This window comes from Erinaceus europaeus, chromosome X (genome assembly GCF_950295315.1).
Source record: "Erinaceus europaeus chromosome X, mEriEur2.1, whole genome shotgun sequence".
NCBI classification, from domain to species: Eukaryota; Metazoa; Chordata; class Mammalia; order Eulipotyphla; family Erinaceidae; genus Erinaceus; species Erinaceus europaeus.
This window is the reverse complement of record NC_080185.1, coordinates 29,583,622-29,607,746: the sequence shown is the minus strand read 5'-3', so window position 1 is coordinate 29,607,746 and position 24,125 is coordinate 29,583,622. Positions and strand designations below refer to the sequence as shown.

Below are 24,125 nucleotides of genomic sequence, written 5' to 3'. Positions count from 1 at the left end.
GAAGCTTCATGAGTGGTGAAGCAGTGCTGCAGGTCTCTCTCTCTCCCTCCCTCCCTCCCCTTCCCTTCTCAGTTTCTTTGTTTGTATAATTTTATTTTGATTATTTTTAATTATCTTTTTTATTACCTTTATTTATTTATTGGATAGAGACAGCCAGAAACTGAGGGGAAGGGGTAGTAGAGAAGGAGAGAGAAATAGAGACACCTGCAGCCCTGCTTCACCACTTGTGAAGCTTTCCCCCTGAAGGTGGGGGCCAGGGATTCGAACCTGGAATCCCTTGCACACTGTAACATATGCGCTCAACCAGGTGCACCCACCACCCAGCCTCTTAATTATCTTTACTTACTTATTGGGTAGACACAGCCAGAAACCAAGAGGGAAGGGAGGTGAGAGAGAGAGGGAGAGAGACACCTACAGTACCGCTTCACTGCTCAAAACTTTCCCCCTGTAGGTAGGAACCAGGTACTCAAACCCAGGTCCTTGTGCATTGTAGCATGTGTACCCAATCAGGCGAACCACCACCCAGTCCGCGCTCTCAACTTCTCTCTTTCCTATCAAATAAATTTTTAAAAAATTGGAAGAAACGAATGATGGAAAGCTAGAGCATGCACTATAGGGGGTGGGAGAAAGTTCTCTTGTCTCAGCTGGTCCCGGGGAACACATGCCTTAGTTGTCAGCAGCTGGGCTGGCTGCTTCCCTGGGCCTTCCAACATGCCTCCTTGTCCCAATGCCCCCATCCATGACGACCATCCCTATCTCTCCTAGGCCCTGTAACTGGTTCCTCTTTACCGACGTCCTGAAGAGGCTGAAGCTGTCTTCCCGAATCTTTCAGGCTCGCTTCCCGCACTTTGAAATCGCCACCCTGCCCAAGGCTGAGTTTTTCCGACAGGTGGCCTCCAGTCAGCTGCTGACCCCCAGCGAGTGGCCTGGGGGCTTGGACACCAGGTCAGCAGCCCCGGGCTCCTCTGAGACTGTGGAGCTGGTGCGGTATGAGCCAGAGCTGATCCGGCTCCTGGGGTCGGAGGTGGAGTTCCAGTCTTGGAACAGTTGACCGGGGGCCTGAAGAAAGAGCCCCCCTCCTCCCTGTTCTTCTTGCTCCTCTCCTTCAGCCCACCTCCCCCCCTGCCTCCCACATCTCGCCCCTGCCGAGCACCAAACTGCAGAATGAGGCAATAATTTGGACCAACAAGAAGCCGCCTTCTCAACGCCAGCATTCGTGAATGACTGGGTTTCCCTTCTGGTCACACTTGCTTCGTTCTCTCTTGCATTCTCGGCTGGTGATGAGGATGGAACTCATCTGAGGACCCGAGGTCCCCTGGGGGGATGGAGTGTGTGAGGTGGTACTAGGGTACCTGGGCCCTAGCCAGAGAAGAATAGAGAAAACAAAACCCCCAAATTTCTAAGCCCCTCCTTTTTCATTCCCCTGTATTCTCCCAGTCTTCCATAGTATTTATTTTATTAGTATTTAATTTGTGTTGTTTCATTGGTTTCTGATAAGTCTGTATCACTGTGATGATTTGAGATGACTTGTTGTATCGAGGGTCTTTCTTCAGCCCACTTTCTGTTTTTGTTTTTTTCTTTGATAAGCTCTGGAGCTGCCTCCCCACCCCCCAAAAAAAAATCCTTCCCAGTTTTTTTTCTTCTGCTGGGGAGGAGCTGGGAGGGGTGGGGGCCATGGTTTGTGACTGATGAAGTTGGTTGGTGCTGGTCCAGGGCTTTGGGGGCAAATCCTGAGGCTTTGGTGCTCCCTAACCCCCCCCCCCATTTCCCCTTATTTCACCCCCAACCTTTGCGGCAGCCTCATGAAGTGGAGTTGTGTGTGTGTGTGTGTGTGTGTGTGTGTGTATGTGTGTGTGTTGTGTGTGTTCTTTTTTTAATCCAGGAGGGAGGTATGGACAAAGGGAGCAGGGGTTAATGAATTGTTCTAACAGAGGAGAGCTGACACCCCCTAACTTGAAGGGTAAGATGGCCCCCTCATGTTCCTTACTGTCCCCTTCAGAGTACACACAGTATGGATTTGTTCTCACATCAACCCCCCTCCCCTGCTGCACCCCCAGTCACCCCACCCGCCCTCTGCAGGCCTCACCCATTCTGGATAATGAGGCTCTCAGCTCAGGAGCCATGGCCCCCCACTTAACGCACACCACCACCTCTCCCTTCTTCAGCACCCCCTTTGCTCTCCTACCCCTGCCATCCCCGCACCACCATCCCACCCCCCCACCCCCCACCCGCTCCTCCGGAGTTGATGGCACTGGGGTTGACTGCCAGATGTGAACTACAGGCCCCAGCTGTTTCCTAGGCAAGGGCAGGAGACGGGGTCCTAGCCCCACTCTCGCCTGAGGAATCACCATTGGGGTACAGAGTTGCCAGGCCACTCTCCTGCCTCCCCACCCCACCCCAGGGCTGCCAGGGCTGGGTTTGTTCAGGGAGAGCCCAGGCTGCTTCCTGTCCCCACCCCTCGGTGGCATCCTCTTTCCCACTCTTGTCCTTATTTTTCTACCAATGGCTATTTTTCCGAACAATCCTTGTAGAAAGTATGTACCATCCAAAGGCAGAGGGCCGCCTTCCCCTGGCCGGCTCTGGGCAGAGATGGTACAGTTTTATTGTACAGGTGCTAAAACAAAAACAATGAAAGAAGAAAATGGGGGGGGGGTAAAGACACACACACACACACAAAAGGCAAAAAAAGCCAGTTTGAGGATGGGACAATCTGTTCTCTGGAGACTCCTGCCCCATGCGCAGGAGTGTTGGTGGTTATTTTCTTTGTATTGTGTTTGTTCTTTGTTGGGGGGGAGTTTCAGACCCCCTTCTGTAGGACTGCACCCACCCCTCACCATACTGCCCAGTTGGTTTTGAACAGTTGTTCTCCCCCTTTTTTAAAAAAAACAAAATATATATTATATATATATATAAAGTCTGAGGGGTTCTGGGTTTTGATTCTTTGGTTCTGTGGGGGTTCCTGGTATTGTGTGGTTTGTGTTCCGTTTGCCTTCCCCGTTTTGCATTCGGGTGTGTATTTCTGGCTGCCCTCTATGTTTCACTGGAAGCAACTGGCTGTGGAGTCAAAAACACTTGCATACTGAAAAACCCGTCTCAGGGCTCCTGTCTCCTGTCTCTCCTTCCTCTTCTGGAGGGTGGGGGGGGAGGGGGTTCTCGGTGCGTACAGAAGCCAGGAGCAGAGTGAGGCTTTGGGGGTGCAGTGCATGACCTGTGCCCATTCGTCCCCACTCCACTGGAGCAACATCTGGAAAGGCAGGGCAACGGTGGCTCCTGGCATTTGACCAGGGGCATGGGGCTTCCAGTATCTGCCCTGGTCTAGCGTGTGAGCTCCTGTCCCCATTCCTTATTCGCTTTTCACTGCCAGAGTGGAGGGAGCAGCCCTGTGTCAGGTGGCTCCATGAAGCCGCCTACCCATTGTGGCTCGCCCTACCCAGCCCACCCACGTGGGCACCTGATCACTGGCCTCTGGTGCCTGTGACTTCCAGAGATCCATCCAGCCCCTGCGGGGGCAAGATGCCCACCCTGGAATGTGCTGGTTCTCTCCCCACTTGTGGGAAACAGCTGTGAGAAGCTGTGATGCCTCCTGGGGGCTCCAGAATGCACCTGTTACTATTGGTCACTAGGCTGAGGATGGGCTCCTTTGTTTTCAGACAAAGACAGACATGCAGGGTGGAGGGGGAAGGAAAGAGTCCACAGCACCAAGGCCTCCTCCAGTGTGATGGGGGCTGGGCTTGAACCTGGGGAACGCCCATGACAAAGCAGTGTGCTATCTAAGTGGACTATGTCACCCACCTCTGACATGGAAGACTATAAACACATTTCACTGCCATTCTCCTCCTCCCCATTATTGTGAATTAGTCAATGGCTCGTATCTGACCCATATCTAGTCCTGCTGACTCTGCTTCCAAAGTAGATCTCAAAGCTGTCAGCTCCTCACAGCCAGCCTCACAACCATGAGTGCAAGGCCAGTGAGCTGCATGGTCATCTAGCACTTGGAGCGTGGCCCAGGAGGGCAAGAGCTGGCTTCCCCCTAGAACACCTGGACTGAACTCAGATGAGAACCTAATCTCTCTGAGCCTTCACTGCTCCATCTGCCAAATGGGGTTCTGTTTCCAGAGGACAGAGAACTTTCCCAGCAACTTTGCTGTGGAGCCGAGTCCCTCCTCCAGGCCCAGGTCATGAATCTGCAGTTGATGGGCTTATTGGAATGTTCCTCTTTGAGGTGCAGGAGTCCATAGGGAAGTCCTGCGCAAGGCTTTGTATTCCCAGAGAAAGAGCTATTTGGTATCTCCCTGGGGGGTGGGGTGGGGAGGAGACTGCTGTAAACTGCCCCTTTCACAGTGGGGTGGATGGGGGGGGCTAGTTGTATGTTTCATTGAGCCCCTTGCTAAGGGAAGGTGTGTGTGTGTTTTAGGGAGGCCTGGTGTATGTGTGTGTGTTTGGGGGACGTGTGTGTGTGTGTAGTGTCCGTGTCCTGCTTAGCTGCAGGGACTGCGGGCCAGGTCAGGCCTCCACGTGTCCCCTCCCCCCCCCCCCCCCGACTACGGTATTCCAGCTGGCGGAGGTGGGGTGGCCAGCCTTGGGTGGAGCTGGTCCTCTGGGCGCTGCTGGAGCTCACGCCGCGGGCGGTCGGGGCCGTCTGCAGTCGCGGGCGCCTGGATCGCGCTAGGGTTTCAGGGAAGCGAGCAGCGCGCGAGTGCAGCCCCAGCAGGCCGCAGGGGCGAGGCGGGCTGGGCGGGCCGCATGCACACCTGCGGGTCCCCAAGGCTGGGGGAGGGGCGGGGCCGGGCGCGCCAGACCGATTGGAAGAGGGCGTGCGATCCCAGGCTCCATTCCTGGCGGAAAGTGGGGTGGCTGGGTTGTGGTGGGTGGTCCGACGGTCCAGAGCAGTGCAAGGCACTGGAGGGGCCCCCGAATCGCCCCGGGACAGACAGAACGGACTGACAGAACTCGGGACTGACAGAAGGGACCGTGTGGGTCGCGGCCACTTCCCGACCCCCCCCCACACACACACGTACCCAACCACCCTTATATCGGAACCCGCGAGCTCCGCCCGGCGTCCCCTCCCTTCATGAGCTCCCCGGACAGGGGGCACACAGCCTGCTGCCCGACAGCGCCACCTGGCGGGCGTCAGTCCCACGGCCCGCGTGACGGCGCCATGGCTGAGTGGCTGGCTGTGTGACTCCATTGGCCTCGCAGCCCTGGGACCGGCCAGGAGGGGAGTGGCCTCCGCACCTTGGATCCAGCCACTTGGGACCCCCCCCCCCCCGCCATACGGCTCTTTAAAGCACTGTAATGGGGTCAGAACACCCAGTGGTGGACTGAAGAGACAGCATGATGGTTCTGCAGAAAGCCTTTCATGCCTAAGGCTCTGAGGCCCCAGGTTCAATCCTCCGCACTACCATAAATCAGAGCTGAGTTCTGGTAACTAATAATAATAATAAAAATAATTTTAAAGAATTCTTCATTTATTTATCCTGGATAGAGACAGGAAAAATTGAGAGGGAAGGGGGAGATAAAGAGGGCAAGAGAGACAACTGCAGCAGTGCTTCACTGCTTGTGAAGCTTCTCCCCTGCAGGGGGGGACCAGGGGCTTGAACCTGGGTCCTTCCAGCACTGTGATGTGTGCACTCAACCAGGTGCACCACCGCCTGGCCCCTCTTGCCTGCCATTGTACAGGGCTGGCACTCCCGTGACTACACAGGACTCAACCATTCTTTCTAGAAGCATTAGTGGCAAACCTGCTCTGTGCCAGGCACACAGGCACAGATCAGCCATTTCAACACTTTGCAGAGAAAGGGACTGTGTAGACGCAGAGGGTGTTGAACATGGTAATGACTCAGGTGCTAGCACTGGTGCTGGGTTGTTGGTATCACAAGGGCACTGAGCTGGGGAAGGAGAGCAGGGCCTGGGCAGTGAGATATGTCGGCTGAGTGCCCCTGCAGAGGAGAGCTCAGAGGACACCTGCCTCAAAGTGTGTCCCATCATCCCACTGAGTAGTCATTCCCTGCATCTCTCACGTGATGCTTTGGAGTGTGAATGCCCTGCTCTGTGGGTGGCTCATTCCCCTGCCCACCACCAGAAAATGGCACATACATTGATTGGGGACACTAAACAGGTCCAGGGCATTGAAGACTTCAGTCACAGTTTGTGATAAGAACAGGAAAAGTTGGGAGTCGGATGTAGCGCAGCGGTTAAGCGCAGGTAGCGCAAAGCACAAGGACCGGCATAAGGATCCCGGTTCAAGCCCCCCCACCTGCAGGGGATTCGCTTTACAAGTGGTGAAGCAGGTCTGCAGGTGTCTATCTTTCTCTCCCCCTCTGTCTTCCGCTCCTCTCTTCATTTCTCTCTGTCCTATCCAACAACAACGACAATAATAACTACAACAATAAAACGAGGGCAACAAAAAGGGAAAATTAACAAATAAATATTTTTTAAAAAAGAACAGGAAAAGTCACAAAGACTCTGATCGGTTGCTACAAGGGTGAGAGCTGCAGTGGGAAGAACTCAGTCCCATTCCAGTGAAATAGCTCACTCAAGATGGTGCACTGCTTTGCCATGTGCACAGTCCAGGTTTGAGCCTGGCCCACAGTGCACTGGAGGAAGCTTCAGTGCTGTGGTTTGTCACTCCCCACACTCTTTTGGCAAGACCTCTGGACTGTCTTGTGCCACAGCAAACGCGGGGTTAATGCCTGGGCCCGTGGGAAATAGAATGGAGGTGAGGTACTGAGTAGCCCCACCTGCTCTCTGTAGTAGAGAAGGGACAGAGCAGGGTCCCCAGCAGACCAGAGGGGGGAATTGCAATCCCAGTGAGTCTAGGGCTGTGGAGAAGAAGCCCCAGGCAAGTTTGAGGTGGGCCAGTTTGAGGCTTTGTATGTGGGAGAAGGGAGAAAGGCAGATGTGGGTGAGACTGCAAGTGGCGCTGAATTCCCAAAGGCCAGGAGGAGACAGAGTCCAAGGAAGGCATTATCACATGCCCTGAGTGGCCAGTGCTTAGATGGTCAGGAAGATGGTGGTGCCACCCACTGGAGCAGGCCAAGTCATGACAGCTTTCTGTTCTTTAGCTTTGGGAAGAAAGCGTGTGTGCGTTGACTTTGAAAACTGTCTTTTTTTTTTTCTTTTTACTAGAATGGCTCTCTGAGGGACCCCCTCCTAGGTATTCAGGGGACATTAAGAAGCAGACTCCCAGAAATTCAAACCAGCCAGATGAATGAGACCCTGGCGGGGTGGGGGGGCAAGGGGAACCCCACATTGAAACCTGTAGCTGCATAGCCAGCCTGAGAATGGGTGACTGAAAACTCCTGGCTCATTCTGGAGGGGACAGGAAGTATCATCCCATGCCACGAGGGCTGATGAGAGCCAAAAGCAGAGAAGAAGGTATTCAGGGCCACGGCGGAGGGGAGCGGTGACCCACAGATGATGAGTTGGGGCCAAAGGAGGCCTGGTCTCCCCCCAACCTGGACAACAGCTTGGTGTCTTGCTCCGTAAGGCGACCCTTTCTCCAAAGGCTGAACTTTCCACCAGCAAGAACTTATCACAATAAACGGATTTTATTAGAAAAAGGGCACTTTAATGCCAAGTGCTGGAGACACGTAATAAATACAACTGCACAACCACGTGGGGTCCCCTCCCAGGGAAGGGAAGAAGACAACTGGGTGGGGATGGCGGTGGACTTGGCAGCTGGGGTACAGAAAGGGAAGAGAGAAAGGTAATCTGGGGAGGTAGTTAGGCCAACGGGATGGGTTTGTGCGGAGGACAGAGCAGAGGTCGGTTCCGCAGTGCGGATTCACATTAACCAAATTCACCAAATAATCTGCTTCCAAGGGCAGGGGGGCCGGGGTGGGGGCAAGAAAATTCCAAAGACAGAAAGGAGACGGGAGGGGACTAAGGCCCAGGGGCTGACTTTAAGCGACAACTGCTCAGCACTTGGGGGGGGAGGGGTGCAAGACTGTGGAAAGGCAGAAGGGAGGGGGGAAGCTCACATCTACTGGCTCCAGACTTCTTGGTGAAGGAGGAATCACGGTCAAGTGCAAAAGTTGGAGCTGAGGGCTGGCGGTAGCTACAGTGGGAGCAGGTGGGCGGGTGAGTAGAAGGCTTAGCAGCAGGTGCACACATAGGGGGATGGACTCCCCTGTCCAGTGCTCCCCAACAACACCTGACACTAGGGCAACATCCGGTGCAAAATGAATGATGAGGGAACCCAGGATGTGAGGTGTAGGCTGGGGCACCAGGGAAGGCTGTTTGGAGCTCAGCCCCAAACATTCAGCAAAAATTCGGCCCCAGACTGGGACATGAAGTCTGGCTCTTTTGTCAAACTTCTGTCAAACTGTTCAGCCAAGTGCTTGGCCAAAATGCTCAGTCTTCCAGCCCACTGGCTGGGTGGGGCCTGGCTGGCACAGAAGCTGACTCCAGGGACAGGACAGTCCTAAGAGGCTGAAGGTGTGTGTGGGGGGGGGGGAGCTTCTTCCACTTAGCCTTCTCCTTGTCCCTTCAAAATGTGCTTTTCCCCAAGTCAAGGGGGCTATCCAAGCCCCCATACTCTGAACCCCCTCCAACTCTGTGACAAAATCGTTCTAGATTCAGGGACTCCAACTTGTACCCCCCAGTCTCTGAGCAACTGGATCGTGGTTTATTCGAACAGGAGCTGGAGACCTAATTTCCTTTTTTTGAAAAACAACCCCCCCTCATGTGGGGGTGGAAGGGGCTGTTTGGCAGAGGGATGCAGGCCCTTGAGGACCTCACAGCCACACCCCTGCATCTTCCTCAAGAAACAGATACAAACTCACAAGGACACACGGACATGGACAGACACATTCACAGATGGGGCCGTATGTTGTCTGTGGCGGGAATGCAGGGGTGACTCACAGGAGGAAGGACTCAGCCCTCAGAGCCCCTGCACCAGGCCTGGCCACAGCCCTCTCAGGTGTCCCTCCATCACCAAGTCTACCCTCCACCCCTGATGAGAGTGTCCCCCAAGTGCTCTCCAAAGTCCTGACCCCATGGCAGGACCACCAGGCAGGGGTGGGGGCCAGGGATCAGATGTCAGAACTGAAGGACTGGTGCCCACCTATGCCTGCTGGGCCCGCCCTGCACATCTACATGTCTTGGGGCTCCATCTTAATGAGGGAAGTGGGGTTGAATGGGGGGCAGGGGGCTGGAGTGGGGGATCTGCTAAGCAGGCTCCCCGATGTACTCGCACCAGCTTCAGCCATTAAGAGGGACCCCGAAGAGGCCGAGGAGAGCTCAAGTTCAGCCACTGGGGTCAGCCCAACAGTGGGGTGCATGGGGGGTGCAAAAGTCTGGTTCCCCAGAAGGCTGGGGTTGGGGGGGGCCCTGGAAACCAAGTGGGTTGGAAGTGGCTGAAGGTGAGCCTGATCCCTCAAAAGCTCCCTTAGGGTCTCTTCCGGAACCAGCAGCCCCTCAACGGGGGCCCCAGTCACCATGCCCTGCACATAGGAGGAAGACCTCAGGGGCCCCTCCTTGGCCCTGGGCACTGCACTGGTGCTAGAAGTCCTGATGAACGCAGCGATGACAGTCCCTGGGGGTTGGGTGCTAGACCCTGCTGCTCCGGCCCCTGTGACTGTGGGTGTGGTGGGGTTCACTGCTCGGCTGCCCCCTGCCAGTAGCTGGGGGAGGCCACTGAGAATCAGTGGAGCCCCTGGTGCAGGCACCTGGCTCTCTGGGAAAGTGGCATTCAGGGGGAAGGACGCCTGCAGGGTGAAGGTGTCTTTGAAGGTGGAGGTGGGCGGAACGCTCTGGAGCACGAGCTGGGTGGAAGCAGCAGCATTGGCAGTAGGCCCGTTGGTCAGCACCGTGGTCAGCGGGATGGTCTGCAGGGTAAGGGTGGATCCTGGGCCCACAGGGGTCACTCCCAGGTGGAGGTTGCCTGGCACCGAAGTACTGAGGAGAAACGAGACAGGGTTGGTTAAGGCACAAGGCAGCTTATAGTGGCTCTTCAGAAAGAACCAGGACTGACTGACTTTCTTTCTTTCTTTCTCTCTCTTTCTTTCAATCATCTGTCTTCCTTCCTTCTTTTCTTTCTTTCCTTCCTTCCTTCTCCCTTCCTTCCTTTTTGTTAAAACTATTTATTTTGGATAGAGGCAGAACAGAGAGAAATGGAGAAGGAAGGGGGACACAGAGAGGGAGAAGGAAAGAGAGAGACACCTGCAGCACTGTTTCACCACTTGTGATATTTCCCACTCTGCAGGTGGGAACCAGGGCCTTGAACCGGGGTCCTGTGTAACATGTGTGCTCGAAGTTGCACCACCACCGGTCTCCTGCTTTTTTCTTTCTTTGTTGGGGCTTTGGGCTCAGTGACCTGAATGGTTGGCACGTGGCGTGTTGCTCAAGTGATCCCCAAGATGAGACAGTGATCTGGTAGCACGGCAGCCAAGCGCAGGACTTGTACGCAGAGTCCCGAGTTCCATCCTCACCATCACATATGCCAATGATGTTCTAGTTCCATTTTGTTAACATATTTTATTTTTAATGAGAGAGAGAGAGGGAGGAGGGAGGGAGGGAGGAAGGGAGGGAGAGAGGGATGGAGAGAGAGAGAGAGAGAGAAAGAGAGAGACCAGAGGACTGCTCAACTATGATTTATGGTAGGGCTGAGGATTGAACCTGGGACCTCAGAGCCTCAGGCATGAGAGTCTTTTGCAGAACCATTATGCTGTCTTCCTAGCCCTTTCCAGTTCTCTCTTTCACCATTGTTTATAAATATGTATACAATCGTCAAGTTGACTTTTTCAGATGCAAAGACAGAAAGAGACACCGCAGTTCCAAAGCTTCCTCCAGTGCGGTGGGGGCCAGGCTCAAACCTGGGTTGCACACGTGGCAGAGGGGGCCCTGTCCAGGTGAGCTATCTTGCTGGTGCACAATCTCTCTCCTTTGTTTAAATCTGACTTGCATCCTGGGACGCAGCCAGCAGTAGCTCACAAGACTTGCAACTGTAAGGTCCTTAGTTCGATCCCAAGCCCCACATAGGCTTCTCTTTCTCATTTGTAGGTAAATTAATATTTAAATGATAATAATCTTGATCTGGTGGATGGAGAGATAGCTCACTCGGTGGAGTTTGTGCTTTGCCATACATGTTACAATGTATATCTCTCTCTCTCTCTCTCTCCCTCTCTCAATGGGAAAAAAGCAACCCAGGTGCCATAAAGCCTCAGCTCTGAAAACAATATCATCATCATCATCATCATCATCGTCAGATTTTGTGACCCAGGGAGGTGGCACAAAGCATAAAGTATTGGACTTTCAGGCATGAGGTCCAGAGTTACATCCCCAACATTGCATGTGCTAAAGTAATGCTCTGGTTCTGTGTGTGTGTGTGTGTGTGTGTGTGTGTGTGTGTGTGTGTGTGTGTAGTGAGGGGCACATACAAAGAACTCAGACAAAGCCCAACCTGTCCCAAGAAACTCAGAGTCTCCTCAGCGTGGAAGAGAAGTATGAGCATTTTCCAGACCTAGAGGTCCCCAGGTGAAGGAAGCAGCAAGCGTCTGTGTCAAGCGTTCTATCACATCTTGTCTGGAGTGGGGGAGGCTTATGGGGATGGAGCCAGATGTAGAGCCCCTGATGGATACTGCAACCCCTCCCCTTTACCCAGCCTGGCTGTGTAAAGTCACTCTTCCTGTCTTGATCAACAAGAAGAGGCCCACTGGCCTTCAAGAGTCCGAGGTTGACCGGAAACACAGCAGAATGTGACAGGAAGTTGGCAATTGCCCCCACACACACACACACACAAACACACCATGAGGAAACAGGAGGCAGTGTAGACCAGCTGAGGAGCCCTTACCTCATGGCTTTGGGGAGCTTGGCCTGGCTTTCTGGTGGGGAGACGAGCACAGCAGAGGTAGTAGGGAGCTCCTCATCCAGAGACAGTCCCGATTCCAGGCTAGCCGATGGCTGCAGACCCACCTGTGGGACCTTGGGCTTTTCCCAGGAGGGGCTGCCCTTAGCCTGGGGGGTTGCTCTGGAGGAGACCCTGGAGCTGACGCGGCGGGCAGTGCTGACGTTGGATGTGGATGGAGTGGAGGCCTCGGGTGAAGCCACTGCACCTTCACTTGCCTCGTCCTCGTCTTCAATCACCACCAGGTCCTTGGGCATCTCCTTGAACTGGTATACCAGCCTTTGCCCTTCCACCTTGGCCAGGATGCCTCTCTGATAGTAATACCTGGGGAACAGGAGTGGAGAGCAGGGGGTTAGCCAGAGCCACGAGCCACTGTGCAGGGTAGGGCAGGACTTCCCGGAGTCAAATGATGTCCTAGAAGTAGGCTGGAGTAGGCCAGCTCTCGGACTGCAGAAACTTTCAGGAGATTTCTGTACTCTCCCCCCTTTGGACTCACAGAACCCACGGAAAGGTTCCTCTCTCTCTCTCTCTCTCTCTCTCTCTCTCTCTCTCTCTCCCCCATACCCACTTTATATTTTTTGCAAACAAACTTTTAAAATATTTATTTATGGGGCCGGGTGGTGGCGCACCTGGTTGAGCACATGTTTTACAATGTGCAAGGATGGGGTCTTGAGCCCCCTGTCCCCACCTGCAGGGGGAAGGTTTTGCGAGTGGTAAGACTGTGCTGCAGGTGTCTCTCTGTCTCTCTCCCTCTCTATCACCCCTTCCCTCTTGATTTCTGGCTGTCCTTAAAATAAAACAAAATATCTATTTATTGGATAGAGACATCCAGAAATCAAGAAGGAAGAGGGATGGTCCAGGAGGTGGTGCACTGGATAGGGCATTGGTCTCTCAAGCATAAGGTCCCAAGTTCAGTCCCCGGCAGCACATGTACCAGAGTGATATCTGGTTTCCTCTCTCTCTCCTATAATTTCTCATGAATAAATAAATAAAATCTTTAAAAAAAAGGGAAGGGGGGTGACAGAGAAGGAGAGAGACAGAGAGACACCTGCATACTGCCTCACCACTCGCAAAGCTTTCCCCCTGCAGATGGGGACTGGGGGCTTGAACCCTGGTCATGCATTGTAATGTGCACTCAACCAGATGCAACACCCTCTGGCCCCCACATTATCATTTTTTAGTCTGAATTTAATTTCTTTTTATTGCCAGTAGGATTATCACTGAGGCTCAGTGCTCATATTATAAGCCCACCGTTTCTGGCAGTCATTTTTTCCTTTTTATTTTATTTGATAGGATAGAGATAAATTGAGAGGGGAAAGGATAGGCTGAGATGGAGAGACAAAAAGAGATACTTACAGACCAACTTCACTGCTTGTGAAGCTTCCCTCCTACAGGTGGGGCATGGGGGTTAGAACCTGGGTCCTTAAAGCATGGTAATATAGGCACTCAACCAGATATGCCAATGCCCAGTCCCCCTTAATGTAATTTTTAAGATAGATTTAATACTAGTTGACAGTGCTCTAAAATTTCGGGGATCTATCTTTGCACCTCTATGTATGTACAAGTTTCACAGCACAAAGGGCTTTCTCCCCCCAACACTTTTGTTTCCTTTCTTTCTCACCAGAACACTGCTGGGCTCTGGTTTATGGTGATGGGGATTGAACCTGGGACCTCAGAGCCTCTGGCATGAAAGTCTTTTTCGCATAACCACTATGCTGTCTCCCCAGAATTTTCTCCCTCTCTCTCCCTCCCCCTTCTTTCCTTCTTTCCTTCCCTCCTTCCTCCCTCTCTCCCTCCCTCCCTTCTTTCTTCCTTCCTTTCTTTTGTTCCTTCGTTCTTTCTGTCATAGTCAGGGTTTCACACAACTTTTCCTTTTTTTCTTTTCTCTTATTTGGTAGGACAGAAATAGATTGAGAGGGAAGGGGAAGATAGAGAGGGAGAGAGAAAGAGAGACACCTGTAGCACTGCTTTTACCACTCACGAGTCTTACTCCCTGCAGGTGGAGACTGGGGGCTTGAACCTTGGTCTTTCTAAGCCATTTTTTTTCCAGAGGGAAAGAAATATATTCTCTCTCTCTCTCTCTCTCTCTCTCTCTCTCTCTCCAGTATGGAAGCTTTGTCCCATGAGTGGGGGTCAAGCTCAAACCTGGGTTGTGTACATGGCGAAGCAGTACACTACCCAAGTGAGCTGTCAGAAAAGGGTTTTAAAGACCAGCCCCCAGTCCATTGGGGGACAGAGGACAGAGTGTATATAATGGTTCTGCAAAAAGGCTTTTATGCCTGAGGCTCCAAAGTCCCTTATTCAATCTCCTGAACCACCATAAATGAGAGCTGGGATGATTTTTAAAAGAAAAATAATAAGAAAACAAGGAAGAAATGTCCTGCTTTATTTTAAAAAAAAAACAGGGCTGAGGGTACAGCCTAATGGTTATGCAAGTGACTTTTTAAATTTTATTTATTTATGAGAAAGATAGAAGGAGAAAGAACCAGACATTACTCGGGCACATGTGCTGCTGGGGATTGAACTCGGGACCTCATGCTTAAGAGTCCAAAGATGTACCACTGCACCATCTCCCTGACCACTGCAAGTGACTTTTAAGGCTGAGGTTCTGAGGTCTCAGGTTCAATCCTCAGCACCACCATAAACCAGAGCTGAGCAGCACTCTGGAGAAAAAAAAAAAGCTGGAGAGAGATTTCATCAAGCAAGTAGGGTGTGTCCGTTGCCATGTCTGAGGCTTAGGTTGACCCCTAGTGCCACATGGAATGTGTCAGAGCACCCTGGGGGTACCCCAGTACTGGATGTCTCTCCCTTCCTCTTTCCCTATCAGAATGGAAAAAAAATCTAAATGGTGAAATCTCATCTGCATTTGCAGAACCCCCGGTTCTGCAAAACTTGATTAATGAATCAACAAATAAATGGAGAAAAGACTAGAACAGGATGTGCGAGGGAGGGGACAGTTCCTCTCAATGGGGATGTTGGGGGGTTTGGGCTTAGGGGCAGGTTATAGGGAGATTACCAGAATATTTCCTTCATGAGTGATGAGGCCCCCACTAAGTCCCCCCCAGGGCAAGCCTCAGCAGCCCCTACCTTAGTGCCCGCCCCATGGTCTCATAGTTCATGTCCGGCTTGTTCTTCTGTTTCCCCCACAGCTTGGACACGGCTTTGGAATCCACCAGCTTGAAGATACCTTTTTCCCGCTGGGTCCACTTGATGTATTTGGGGCAGGTGTTCCTGTCCTGTAGCAGTGCCAAGAGAAACTCCCACAGATAGATGGTGCTGCCTGCAGGGAGTGGAGGTCAGGTGGTCAGTGAGGGGCATCTGGGCACCTTGGGTCCCCTTCCCACCCCTCCTGACTCCCACCACACCTTTGCCATCCTTGGACTTCTTCCGGATGGGGACGCTAGGGTCAGTGACAGGAGAGGTGCTGCGACTGCCCTTGGTCTTCCGGACTGTGAGGGGGAGGAGAGAACAGCATGAGGGGAGAGACGCTGGTGAGCGAGCACGCCTGGACTGAGTGCCAGCATGGAGAACTTAGAATCTAGCCAAGTGGGGTGAGCGAGGCAGACCCACAACACCCAGGGCACTTGGCCAGAAGTACAGGATCACCCTCTACAGACTCAGCCCCCAGGTAATTGACCTATACCTACCCAGTGGCCTGTCTGAGTATTCAGACCTCAAAGGTAGACCAGAACTCCATTCTGTCAGGCGCTGCCATGTTTGCAAAGGAGTCACTTTTATGAGAATAGAACCTAGACTGGAGACAGAGCTCAAGGGGAGAGTGCATGCTTTGCTTGTATGAGGCTCTGGTTCCTATCTCTAGCACAGAAGGACGGGAAGGAGGGAGGGAGAGAATCTGTCTTGCCTCACTTAGGAAATGAAATGGCTGCTTAAAGGAGTATCATCTGTGCAAGGGTGGCTGGCACAAGAGCTGACAGGGCATTATCCACCAACCATTAGTTGGGTAAATCAGTAACACTAGGGTTTGGGAAAGCCCAAAGTCCTTTACACATGTGGCCTGGGCTTCCTCAGCTAGCTTCTCAGAGGCCAATAAAGCACAGGAATAGGGTGTCAGTCACAGGTAGAGGCCTCCAGACACCAGAGGCTGCCCTCGGTCTCCAGACCTACAGTCTAAGCTCCCAGCCTAAGATTCCCGCCATGAGTGCTACGGAGAGGCCACAGTGATGGCACACCAGACATGCATGTCTGAGGCCCCAGAAGCCCTAGGTTCAATCCCTGGCACCACCATATGCCAGAGCTGAAGAGTGCTATTCTCACTCCTCTCTCTTACTCTTCTCTCTCTCCCCCCACCTCTCTCCTTCACTTGTGAAAATAAACAAACCCTCCAGAGAGGAATCCAGCGCCAACGGGAGAGTTGGCATTTCTGGAGGCACTCAGGTAAATGCTGAGCAGACAGACCAACCAACGAAGCTGAGTTTCACAGAAGGAGGCCTTTCTGCCCCTCCCTGATACACCAGGATGTTGTCCACTGTTGCTTTTTTTTTTTTTTTGAGGACAGAGAGACCAAAGCATGACTCCATCATTTTTCCTGTAGTAGGCATCAACCTGGGGCCTCATACATGCAAAGCATGAACTCCAACTCTGAGCTACCCACCCCACCCTGCACTTACACTGCATTCTCTTTTTATGAAAAATTATGAACACACACAGTCATGCTCTTGGGCTATTTTATCATTCAGATAGATAGAGAGACAGACAATTGATAGACGGATAGAAGGAGCTTCCTCTGGTACCATATCCCCTTCCATGTGATGCAGGGGCTCAAAACTGGGCTTTGGGTATGGTGAGGTTCACACCCTATGCAGCAAGCTATTTCTCTAATCCATACACTGTACTCCCTCTCTCTCTCTGTCTTTTAAACTGCCACCAGGGTTATTGCTGGACCCCCTTGTCTGCACGATGAATCCACTACTCACTGTGACCTTCCTACATTCCTTCCTTCTTTCTTACCTTTTTCTTTCTTTGTTTCGTAATAGCTAGAGATAGAGAAATTGAGAGGGAAGGGGAGATAGAAAGGGAGAGAGAGGGAGTTGGGTGCAGCGGGTTGAGTGCAGGTGGCGCAAAGAACAAGGACCAGCAGGTGTTAAGGATCCCGGTTCGAGCCCCTGGTTTGAGCCCCCAACTCCCTACTTGCAGGGGAGTCGCTTCACAGGCGGTGAAGCAGGTCTGCAGGCGTCGATCGTTCTCTCCCCCTCTCTGTCTTCCCCTCCTCTCTCCATTTCTCTCTGTCCTATCCAACAACAATGACAACAATAATAACTACAACAATAAAACAACAAGGGCAACAAAAGGGGATAAATAAATATTTTAAAAATCTTTAAAAAAAAAAGAAAGGGAGAGAGAAACAGAGTCAACTGCAAATCTGCTTCACTGCTCATGGAGCTTCCTCCCTGCAGGTGGGGAACAACTACTGTTCTCTTACTTTGTTTATGAGACCCAACCCACTCACCCCAACTGCACGCACGTGCACGGATGCGCGCGCGCGCGCACACACACACACACACACTCTCTCTCTCTCTCTCTCTCTCTCTTACTTCTTTTCTTTGCTTTTCCAGTCTTCTTGGCACTCTCCTCCTGGATGTCCTTCTCCAGAGCCTGTCCTTCCTGGTCACCAGCATCACCAGCCCTGTTCAGGGCATCAGACTCAGAGGCAGGAAACAGGTAGTTGGGCAGAGTGATAGCTGGAGCTGGGTCTGGGTCCGGAAGCATTTCTGAGGTGCTGACTGGAAGAAGAGAGGTCTGAAGTGTCAGAAAGGGCGAGAGGGAATAGCGTCTCCCTATGGGAGAGCAGCAATGCCCCCCCTCAGGTGACCTAGCACGTTATGATTGGGCCCTCCTCAATCGCTATCGAACAGGCCATGGCCGGTGCGCCGCTATGTTCCATCGCTGGGGAGCCAGAGACGACCCGAACTGCCCCTGCGGCTCCAGACAGACTATGACCCACATAGTCAACGACTACCACCTCTCCAGATTCAAAGGAGGTCTCGAAACTTTACATCAGGCTCAACCTGATGCTGTTGACTGGCTACGGAAGAAGGGCAAATGCTAGAAGAAGAAGAAGGTGGCAGGAGAACAGAGGTGGGGGGACCCTGAGCCCCAGACACAGGATACACCTGAGAACAGTGCTTGCGGTTCCACCTCAAAGAGAGGAAGCATCTGCAGGGCTAGGAGCAGGCCCCCATCACAGGCCCCATAGCAGCCACCACACTTTCAACCCACAATGGGGGGGGGGTGCAGAGAAGGGGGGGTTCCAGGCACCACTCAGGAGAAAGGGCCACCTTGATTTACTCAGCTGCTTCTCTTATGACCCAAAGGGATTCTCAGGCATCTTGTAGCACAAAGTTGCCTGCTTTCCAGATGAGGGGAGTGGCAGGGCTTGAGCCCAAGGCCACCCTGTCAGTGGCGCCTGGTACAGAAGTTTTCAGTGACTAGCATTTATTTATTTATCTCTTTTTTTCCTTTTCAGATAGATTGAGTGGAAGGAAGGGAAGGGGGAGGGGGAAAGGGAAAGAGAGAGAGGGGGAGAGGGAGTGAAGGAGAGAGGGAAGGGGAGGGGAGAGGGAGAGGATGGGGGAGGGAATCGTGAGGGAAATAGGGAGATGGGGTAAAGGAAAGGAGGAAAGGGAGAGGGGAAGAGAGGGGTAAGGGAGGGGGAGAGGGATAGGAGGAGAAGGGAAAGAGGAGAGGGAAAGGGAGAGGAGAGAGGAGGAGAGAAGGGGAGAGGGGAGAGCAGGAAAGAAAGTGGGAGAGGAGAGGGAGAAGAAAGGGGAGAGGGGAGAGCAGGAAAGAAAGTGGGAGAGGGGAGAGAGAGGGAAGGGGAGAGAGGGCTAGGGGAGAGGGAGAGGGGGAAAGAGAGGTAAAGGAGTAAGAGAGGAGGAGAAAGGGGAGGAAGAGATAAAGTGGGAGAGGGAAAGGAAGAGAAGGCTAGGGGAGGAAGAGGGGAATGGCAGAAGGAGGGAAGGAGGAAAAGTGGGAAGGGGAGGAAAGGGAGAGGGAGAGGGAGAGGGAGAGGGAGAGGGAGAGGGAGAGGGAGAGGGAGAGGGAGAGGGAGAGGGAGAGGGAGAGGGAGAGACCACAGTACTGGCACTTCCTCCAACCTGGGTAGCACACACCATCCAGATGAGGAGCTATTTCGCCAGTCCTCAGCTGCATCCCAAATGAACACCCGTGATGGAAGCAGGATGAGACATGCCAAGAACTCTGCCTTTTAGCTTCAGGACTTTTTCTGTCTTCCACCTGCCCCCCTCCCCCTACAACCTCCCAGCATTCCCTTGGGAAGGGGCAGTTATGGCCCGGGATTTTATTGTGTCAGAAGCAGGGGAGTCAGCCTTGGGGACATTCAAACAAGGCAGGGGGGAGAGCGGAGTATATGGACTTCAAGGACAGGTAAGGCATGGCGATGTGCCAAGGCTGGGCCATTTCTAAAGCTGCCCTAGCCTGCAGTGCCTTTCCGGAAGTACCCAGGAAGCCATACTGGTTACCGCACCCCACTTTCTTCAGAAAGGAAGGAAGCAGACATGGCCCACAGCAAGGACAGGCCTCAGCACAGGCCAGTCAGAGAGGATAGGCACCTTGTGTTTGAACTGACACTCCAGGCCTACACTCACCATATCTGGAGAGATAGAAAGTAGAAGGGGTGGGTGGGGGGTTCATCTTTCCTGTGGGCTGTAATTAATTAATTAATTAATTAATTGTCACTGGGGCTCAGTGCCCACGCTATAAATCCATTGCTCCCATTTTTCTTCTTCTTCTTCTCCTCCCCCCACCCCCGCTCTCTCTCTTTGGTTTCCAAGGTTATCACTGGGGCTCAGTGCCTACGCTACAAATCCACTGCTCCTGGAGGCCATTTTTATTTTCCATTGGATAGGACAGAGAGAAATTAAGAGAGGATGGGAAGATAGTGAGGGGGAGAGAAATATAGATACCTGCAGACCTGTTTCACCGCTTGTGAAGTGACACCCCACCCCCTGCAGGTGGGGATCCAGGGACTCGAACCTGGATCTTTGTGTGGGTCCTGAGCTTTGTACTATGTGCACTTAACCTGGTGAACCACTGCCCGGCTACCTCTTCTTTTTCCTTTCTTTCTTTCTTTCTTTCTTTCTTTCTTTCTTTCTTTCTTCCTTCCTTCCTTCCTTCCTTTCTTTCGTTCTTTCTTTCTTTCTTCTTTTTTTAAATTTCTTTATTGGTTCACAGTCAACAATAAAATACCACAGTTTGTACATGTGTAACATTTCCCAGTTTTTCCACATAACAATTCAACCCCCATTAGGTCCTTCTCTGTCAGGACCTGAGCCCCACCACCACCCCAGCGTCCTTTACTTTGGTGCAATACACCAACTCCAGTCCAAGTTCTGCTTTGTGTTTTCCCTTCTGTTCTTGATTTTCAACTTCTGCCTATGAGTGAGATCATCCCATATTCATCCTTCTCTTTCTGACTTATCTCACTTACCTCTCTTTTCTATTGTATTAGATAGGACAGACAGAAACTGAGATGGGAAGGGAGATAGGGAGAGAGAGAGAGAGAGATCTGCAGCCTTGCTTTAACGCTCATTAAGCTTCCTCCCTGCAGGTGAAGAGTGAAGACTTGAACTTCGGTCTTTGTGCTCAATTGACCGCACCATCACCCAGCCCCTGGCTGAGTTTTACATGAAAAAGATGACCAGAGTTCCAGGGGTGGGGGGGGGGCTGCCACACAACTGAGAAAGAAGTGCGGTGCTCAATGTCGCCTTAGGTGTCATTTAGCCCCATTTAAAAGTGGGGGCTGGCGGAAAGCTAAGTGATAGCATAGTGGTTATGCAAAAAGACTTTTGTGAGTGGAGTTTTGAGGTTCTGGGTTCAATCCCCAGCACTACCATCAGCCAGAGCTGAGAAGTGCTTTGGTTAAAAAAAAAAAGTGGGAGGGGTCAGGCAGTGGTGCACCAGGCAAGGGCCTGGGTTCAAGTCCACAGTCCTCACCTGGAGGGGGAAAGTTTCATGAGTGTTGAAACAGTGCTGCCTGCAGGTGTCTCTCTTTATCTCCCTCGCCCTGCTTCTTCCCTCTCAAATTCTATCTCTTTCCAAATCCAAAAAAGAAAGGGAAAAAATGGCTGCCAGGAGCAGTGGATTGTGCAGGCACCAAGCCCCAGTTATAAACCTGGTGGCAATAAATAAATAAATAAATAAATAAGGATGGGCAGACAGCTTAATGGGGATGCAAATAATATTCCTGCTTGAGGCACTGAGGCCCCAGCTTCAACCCACCCACAGCACCACCATAAGTCAGAGCTGAGCAGTGCTCTGGTTTAAAAAAAAAAATCAATGTATGTTTTAGGGCTTTTTCTAACTTTCTGTTGTTGTACCTTAGTGTAATCCCACTGCGGCCTGAGAAGATGCTTGGGGATGGTTTCCATGGCTTTTGTATTTACTGACCCTGTCTTTATGACACATAGTCTATCCTGGAAAATGTCTCAGGTGCCTTCGAAAAGGATGCGTATTCCAGTTTCTCAAGGTAAAGATACCTGTAGTTCTACTCTATCCATTTCATCATTGAATTCTCTTGTTTATTAAGTCTTTTCCTGGATGATCTGTCTATGTAAGAGGGTAGGGTGTTACAGTCTCCTACTCTTACTTCCTGTGTGACCACTGATATATTGCGCCAAAGTGAAGGACGCCAGGGAAAGAGGGTGAGGGGTTTGGGGGGGATCTTTAGGGTCCTGGTGCATGATGGTAGAAAAGGACCTAAGAGGGTGAGAGTGTTTTGCAGACATCTAGACACAAGGAGATGAGAAATTGTACCCGTGTGCCCAGAATTGTACTGTAAAGCATTATCCCCCCCAATAAAATGATACTAAAAAGATAAATGAAATAAAGTGATTTTTAAGTGGTGTTGGGACAGAAATCCCCCCTCCCCAAGTAGCCCTCTTTCCTATGTCCAGGCTGTTCTCCAGCCCCTGCCCTGCTCCCATTCCAGACACAGCGAGGTGGCTCATTCACACAGACCCAGATGAGAGCCTCTGCTGGTCACAGCCTGGGTCACCGCGGTTGGGACTTACAGATCTGCTTCTCATCCAGGATGTCACTGGGAGACTCAACGTTGAGCAAAACCTCAGTAGTCGGGGCGCTTTGCGAGGCCGTCTCATTGTCATCTGGTTCCCGGTGCCATTTGGGGGGGGGGTGGAGGGGAGAAGACAAGTTCTCTCAGAGCACAGGGCTCAGGGTCCGATCACCAGCTTGGTCAGCCCAGAAGCTGGGGCTGAGGAGCCCAGAGGACCCCTACCCCAATGGGACCTGGGCTCCCCTTAACCATGTCCTTTTTGTCTAGACACTCCCCCCTCCATCAAGGATTTCATGCCTGTTTGTCCCACTCTATTCTTTTAAATAGATTTTATTTTGGATAAAGACACAGAGTAATAGAGGGGGAGAGGGAAGTAGAAAAAGAGAGATACCTGTAGGTCTGCTTCACTACTTGTGAAGCATCCCCCCTGCAAGTGGGGACTGGGGGCTTGAACCGGGGTCCTTGTGCACTACAACACATGCGTTCTGCCAGGTGCACTACCACCTTCCCCTTCCCAACTTGAAAGAGCCTGAATCCACTTAGCTGGTTCCCTCCTCTGTGCCTTGTCCTACCCCCACTCACTTATTGAAAGGAGGGCTGCCCATGCTGTGTGGGGTCACTGGGAGCCATTGTAGGCTATAGTTCCTGGAAGACAGAGACCCCTTCCCTGCCCTGGAAGTGAACAGACCTGTTAGCAAAAAGCTGCCCTCCAGGATCTGGTCCTGAGCCATGCACAGGGCCCCGTCTGTTATGATGCCGCTGTGGCCATCTTCCAGCTCCAGGCCCGAGTACAGATGCAGTAACTCGGGATAGGGGACCTGCTCCACGATTACAGCCGGGAACACAGAGGGGTCTTCCAGCTGTAGAGAAGAGAGGGATCCAGTTCAAAGCCCTCCCACAACCACCAAACACACACATACACCCACACCTCTTCCAGGAAGCCCTCTCCCCCTATCAAAGTCTGACCTTTGCAGTTCCAAATTCTTGGAGCCCTGGTGGGGTGATATTCCCAGGGGATGTGCTCAACCAATGGGAGGCTGTCTCCAGTGGGCCCGGTGAGGAGTCCGGTTTTTGGCGGGGCTCAGTGCTCAGTCTAGGAGAAGTGGCAGGCTTGTTCTGAAGCCAGTGGGGATGGATCAGACAGTGGCAAGAGTGAGGGCTTGAGGTGGCACACTCGGTAGAGCACACATGTTATAATGTGCAAGGACCCGGGTTTGAGCCCCTGCTTCCTACTGGCAGGGGTGAAGCTTCACAAGCAGTGAAGCAGGGGTGCAGGTGTCTGTCTCTCTCCCTCTCTATCTCCCCCTTCTCTCTCAATTTCTCTCTGTCCTAGCAAAAGAAAAAAGAAAAGAAAAAATGGTTGACAGAAGAGGTAGATTCATAATGCAGGCACTGAGCCCCAGGGACAACTCTGGTGGCAATGAAAGAATGGAAGAAAGGAAGGAAAAATGGGAGAAAGGAAGGAGGAAGAAAGAAAGAGAGAAGAGAGAGAGATTAAGTCCAGAGACAGGGTTGACCCTTACAGAGAAGATGGACTCTTCTCTGTATATATATATATATATTGTTGTTATTGATGCTGTTGTTGTTGTTGGATAGAACAGAGAGAAATGGAGAGAGAAGGGGAAGTCCTAGAGAGGGGAGAGAAAAATAGACACCTGAAGACCTGCTTCACCACTTGTGAAGCGACTCCCCTGCAGGTGGGAGCAGGGGGCTTGAACCTGGATCCTTACTCCTGTCCTTGCGCTTTGCGCCATGTACACTTAGCCCACTTTGCTACCGCTCAACTCCCTGGATTCTGCTTTTTACCAGATTAGTGGAAAGGAAGTGAGAGCAGGTGACACTATAGTTCAAAGGGAGACCAGAAGGGAGCTGAAGGTGTCCTTGGCTTTGAGCTTCTCTGTGTATTGGAAGAAAGACTATTTGCTGAGGTGTGGGGGAAGGAAACAAGAAGAGCTTCTAGAATAGAAACAGTGGCGGGGAGCTGGTTCTGGGAGTTGGTCCCAGGTTCAACGCCCAGCACAGCAGCATAGCAACAAAGGTAAAACAAATCAGAAGTCTACAGATGGTGAGGCAGCAAGTACTTTGTGTTCTCTCTCTCTTTCTCTCACAATAAAACAATAAAACAGAGGACTGAGTGGTGGTGCACCCAGTTGCACACACACTTCACTATGCTCAAGAACCCAGGTTCAAGCCCCCAGTCCCCACCTGCAGGGGAAAAGCTTCATG

General features: G+C 52.1%; 2 protein-coding genes across 12 annotated transcripts in view; one reads left to right on the top strand and one right to left on the bottom strand.

Moving 5' to 3' along the window:
- BCORL1 (BCL6 corepressor like 1) overlaps positions 1 to 3,829 on the top strand; it is a 92,653-nt gene extending 88,824 nt beyond the window's left edge. For all 7 annotated transcript variants that reach the window (XM_060182771.1, XM_060182772.1, XM_060182775.1 and 4 more), the window contains one exon: positions 766 to 3,829. In XM_060182771.1, the coding sequence (XP_060038754.1) occupies positions 766 to 1,051 (286 nt within the window). In that variant the 3' untranslated portion in view covers positions 1,052 to 3,829. The remainder of the gene's footprint in view (positions 1 to 765) is intronic.
- Positions 3,830 to 7,531: 3,702 nt separating this feature from the next.
- Positions 7,532 to 24,125, bottom strand: part of ELF4 (E74 like ETS transcription factor 4) — a 67,100-nt gene continuing 50,506 nt past the window's right edge. Inside the window, exons 3-11 of one of the 5 annotated variants that reach the window (XM_060182594.1) lie at positions 22,866 to 23,015; positions 22,588 to 22,759; positions 21,898 to 21,990; positions 17,401 to 17,589; positions 15,214 to 15,297; positions 14,936 to 15,128; positions 11,917 to 12,172; positions 11,795 to 11,825; positions 9,763 to 9,900 (exon numbers count right to left, since the gene is read on the bottom strand). In XM_060182594.1, coding sequence (XP_060038577.1) covers positions 11,796 to 11,825; positions 11,917 to 12,172; positions 14,936 to 15,128; positions 15,214 to 15,297; positions 17,401 to 17,589; positions 21,898 to 21,990; positions 22,588 to 22,759; positions 22,866 to 23,015 — 1,167 coding nt within the window. In that variant the 3' untranslated portion in view covers positions 9,763 to 9,900; position 11,795. Of the gene's footprint in view, positions 9,901 to 11,794; positions 12,173 to 14,935; positions 15,129 to 15,213; positions 15,298 to 17,400; positions 17,590 to 21,897; positions 21,991 to 22,587; positions 22,760 to 22,865; positions 23,016 to 24,125 lie in introns of all 5 variants that reach the window. The other 4 variants (XM_060182590.1, XM_060182591.1, XM_060182593.1 and 1 more) reach the window with 4 other exon arrangements.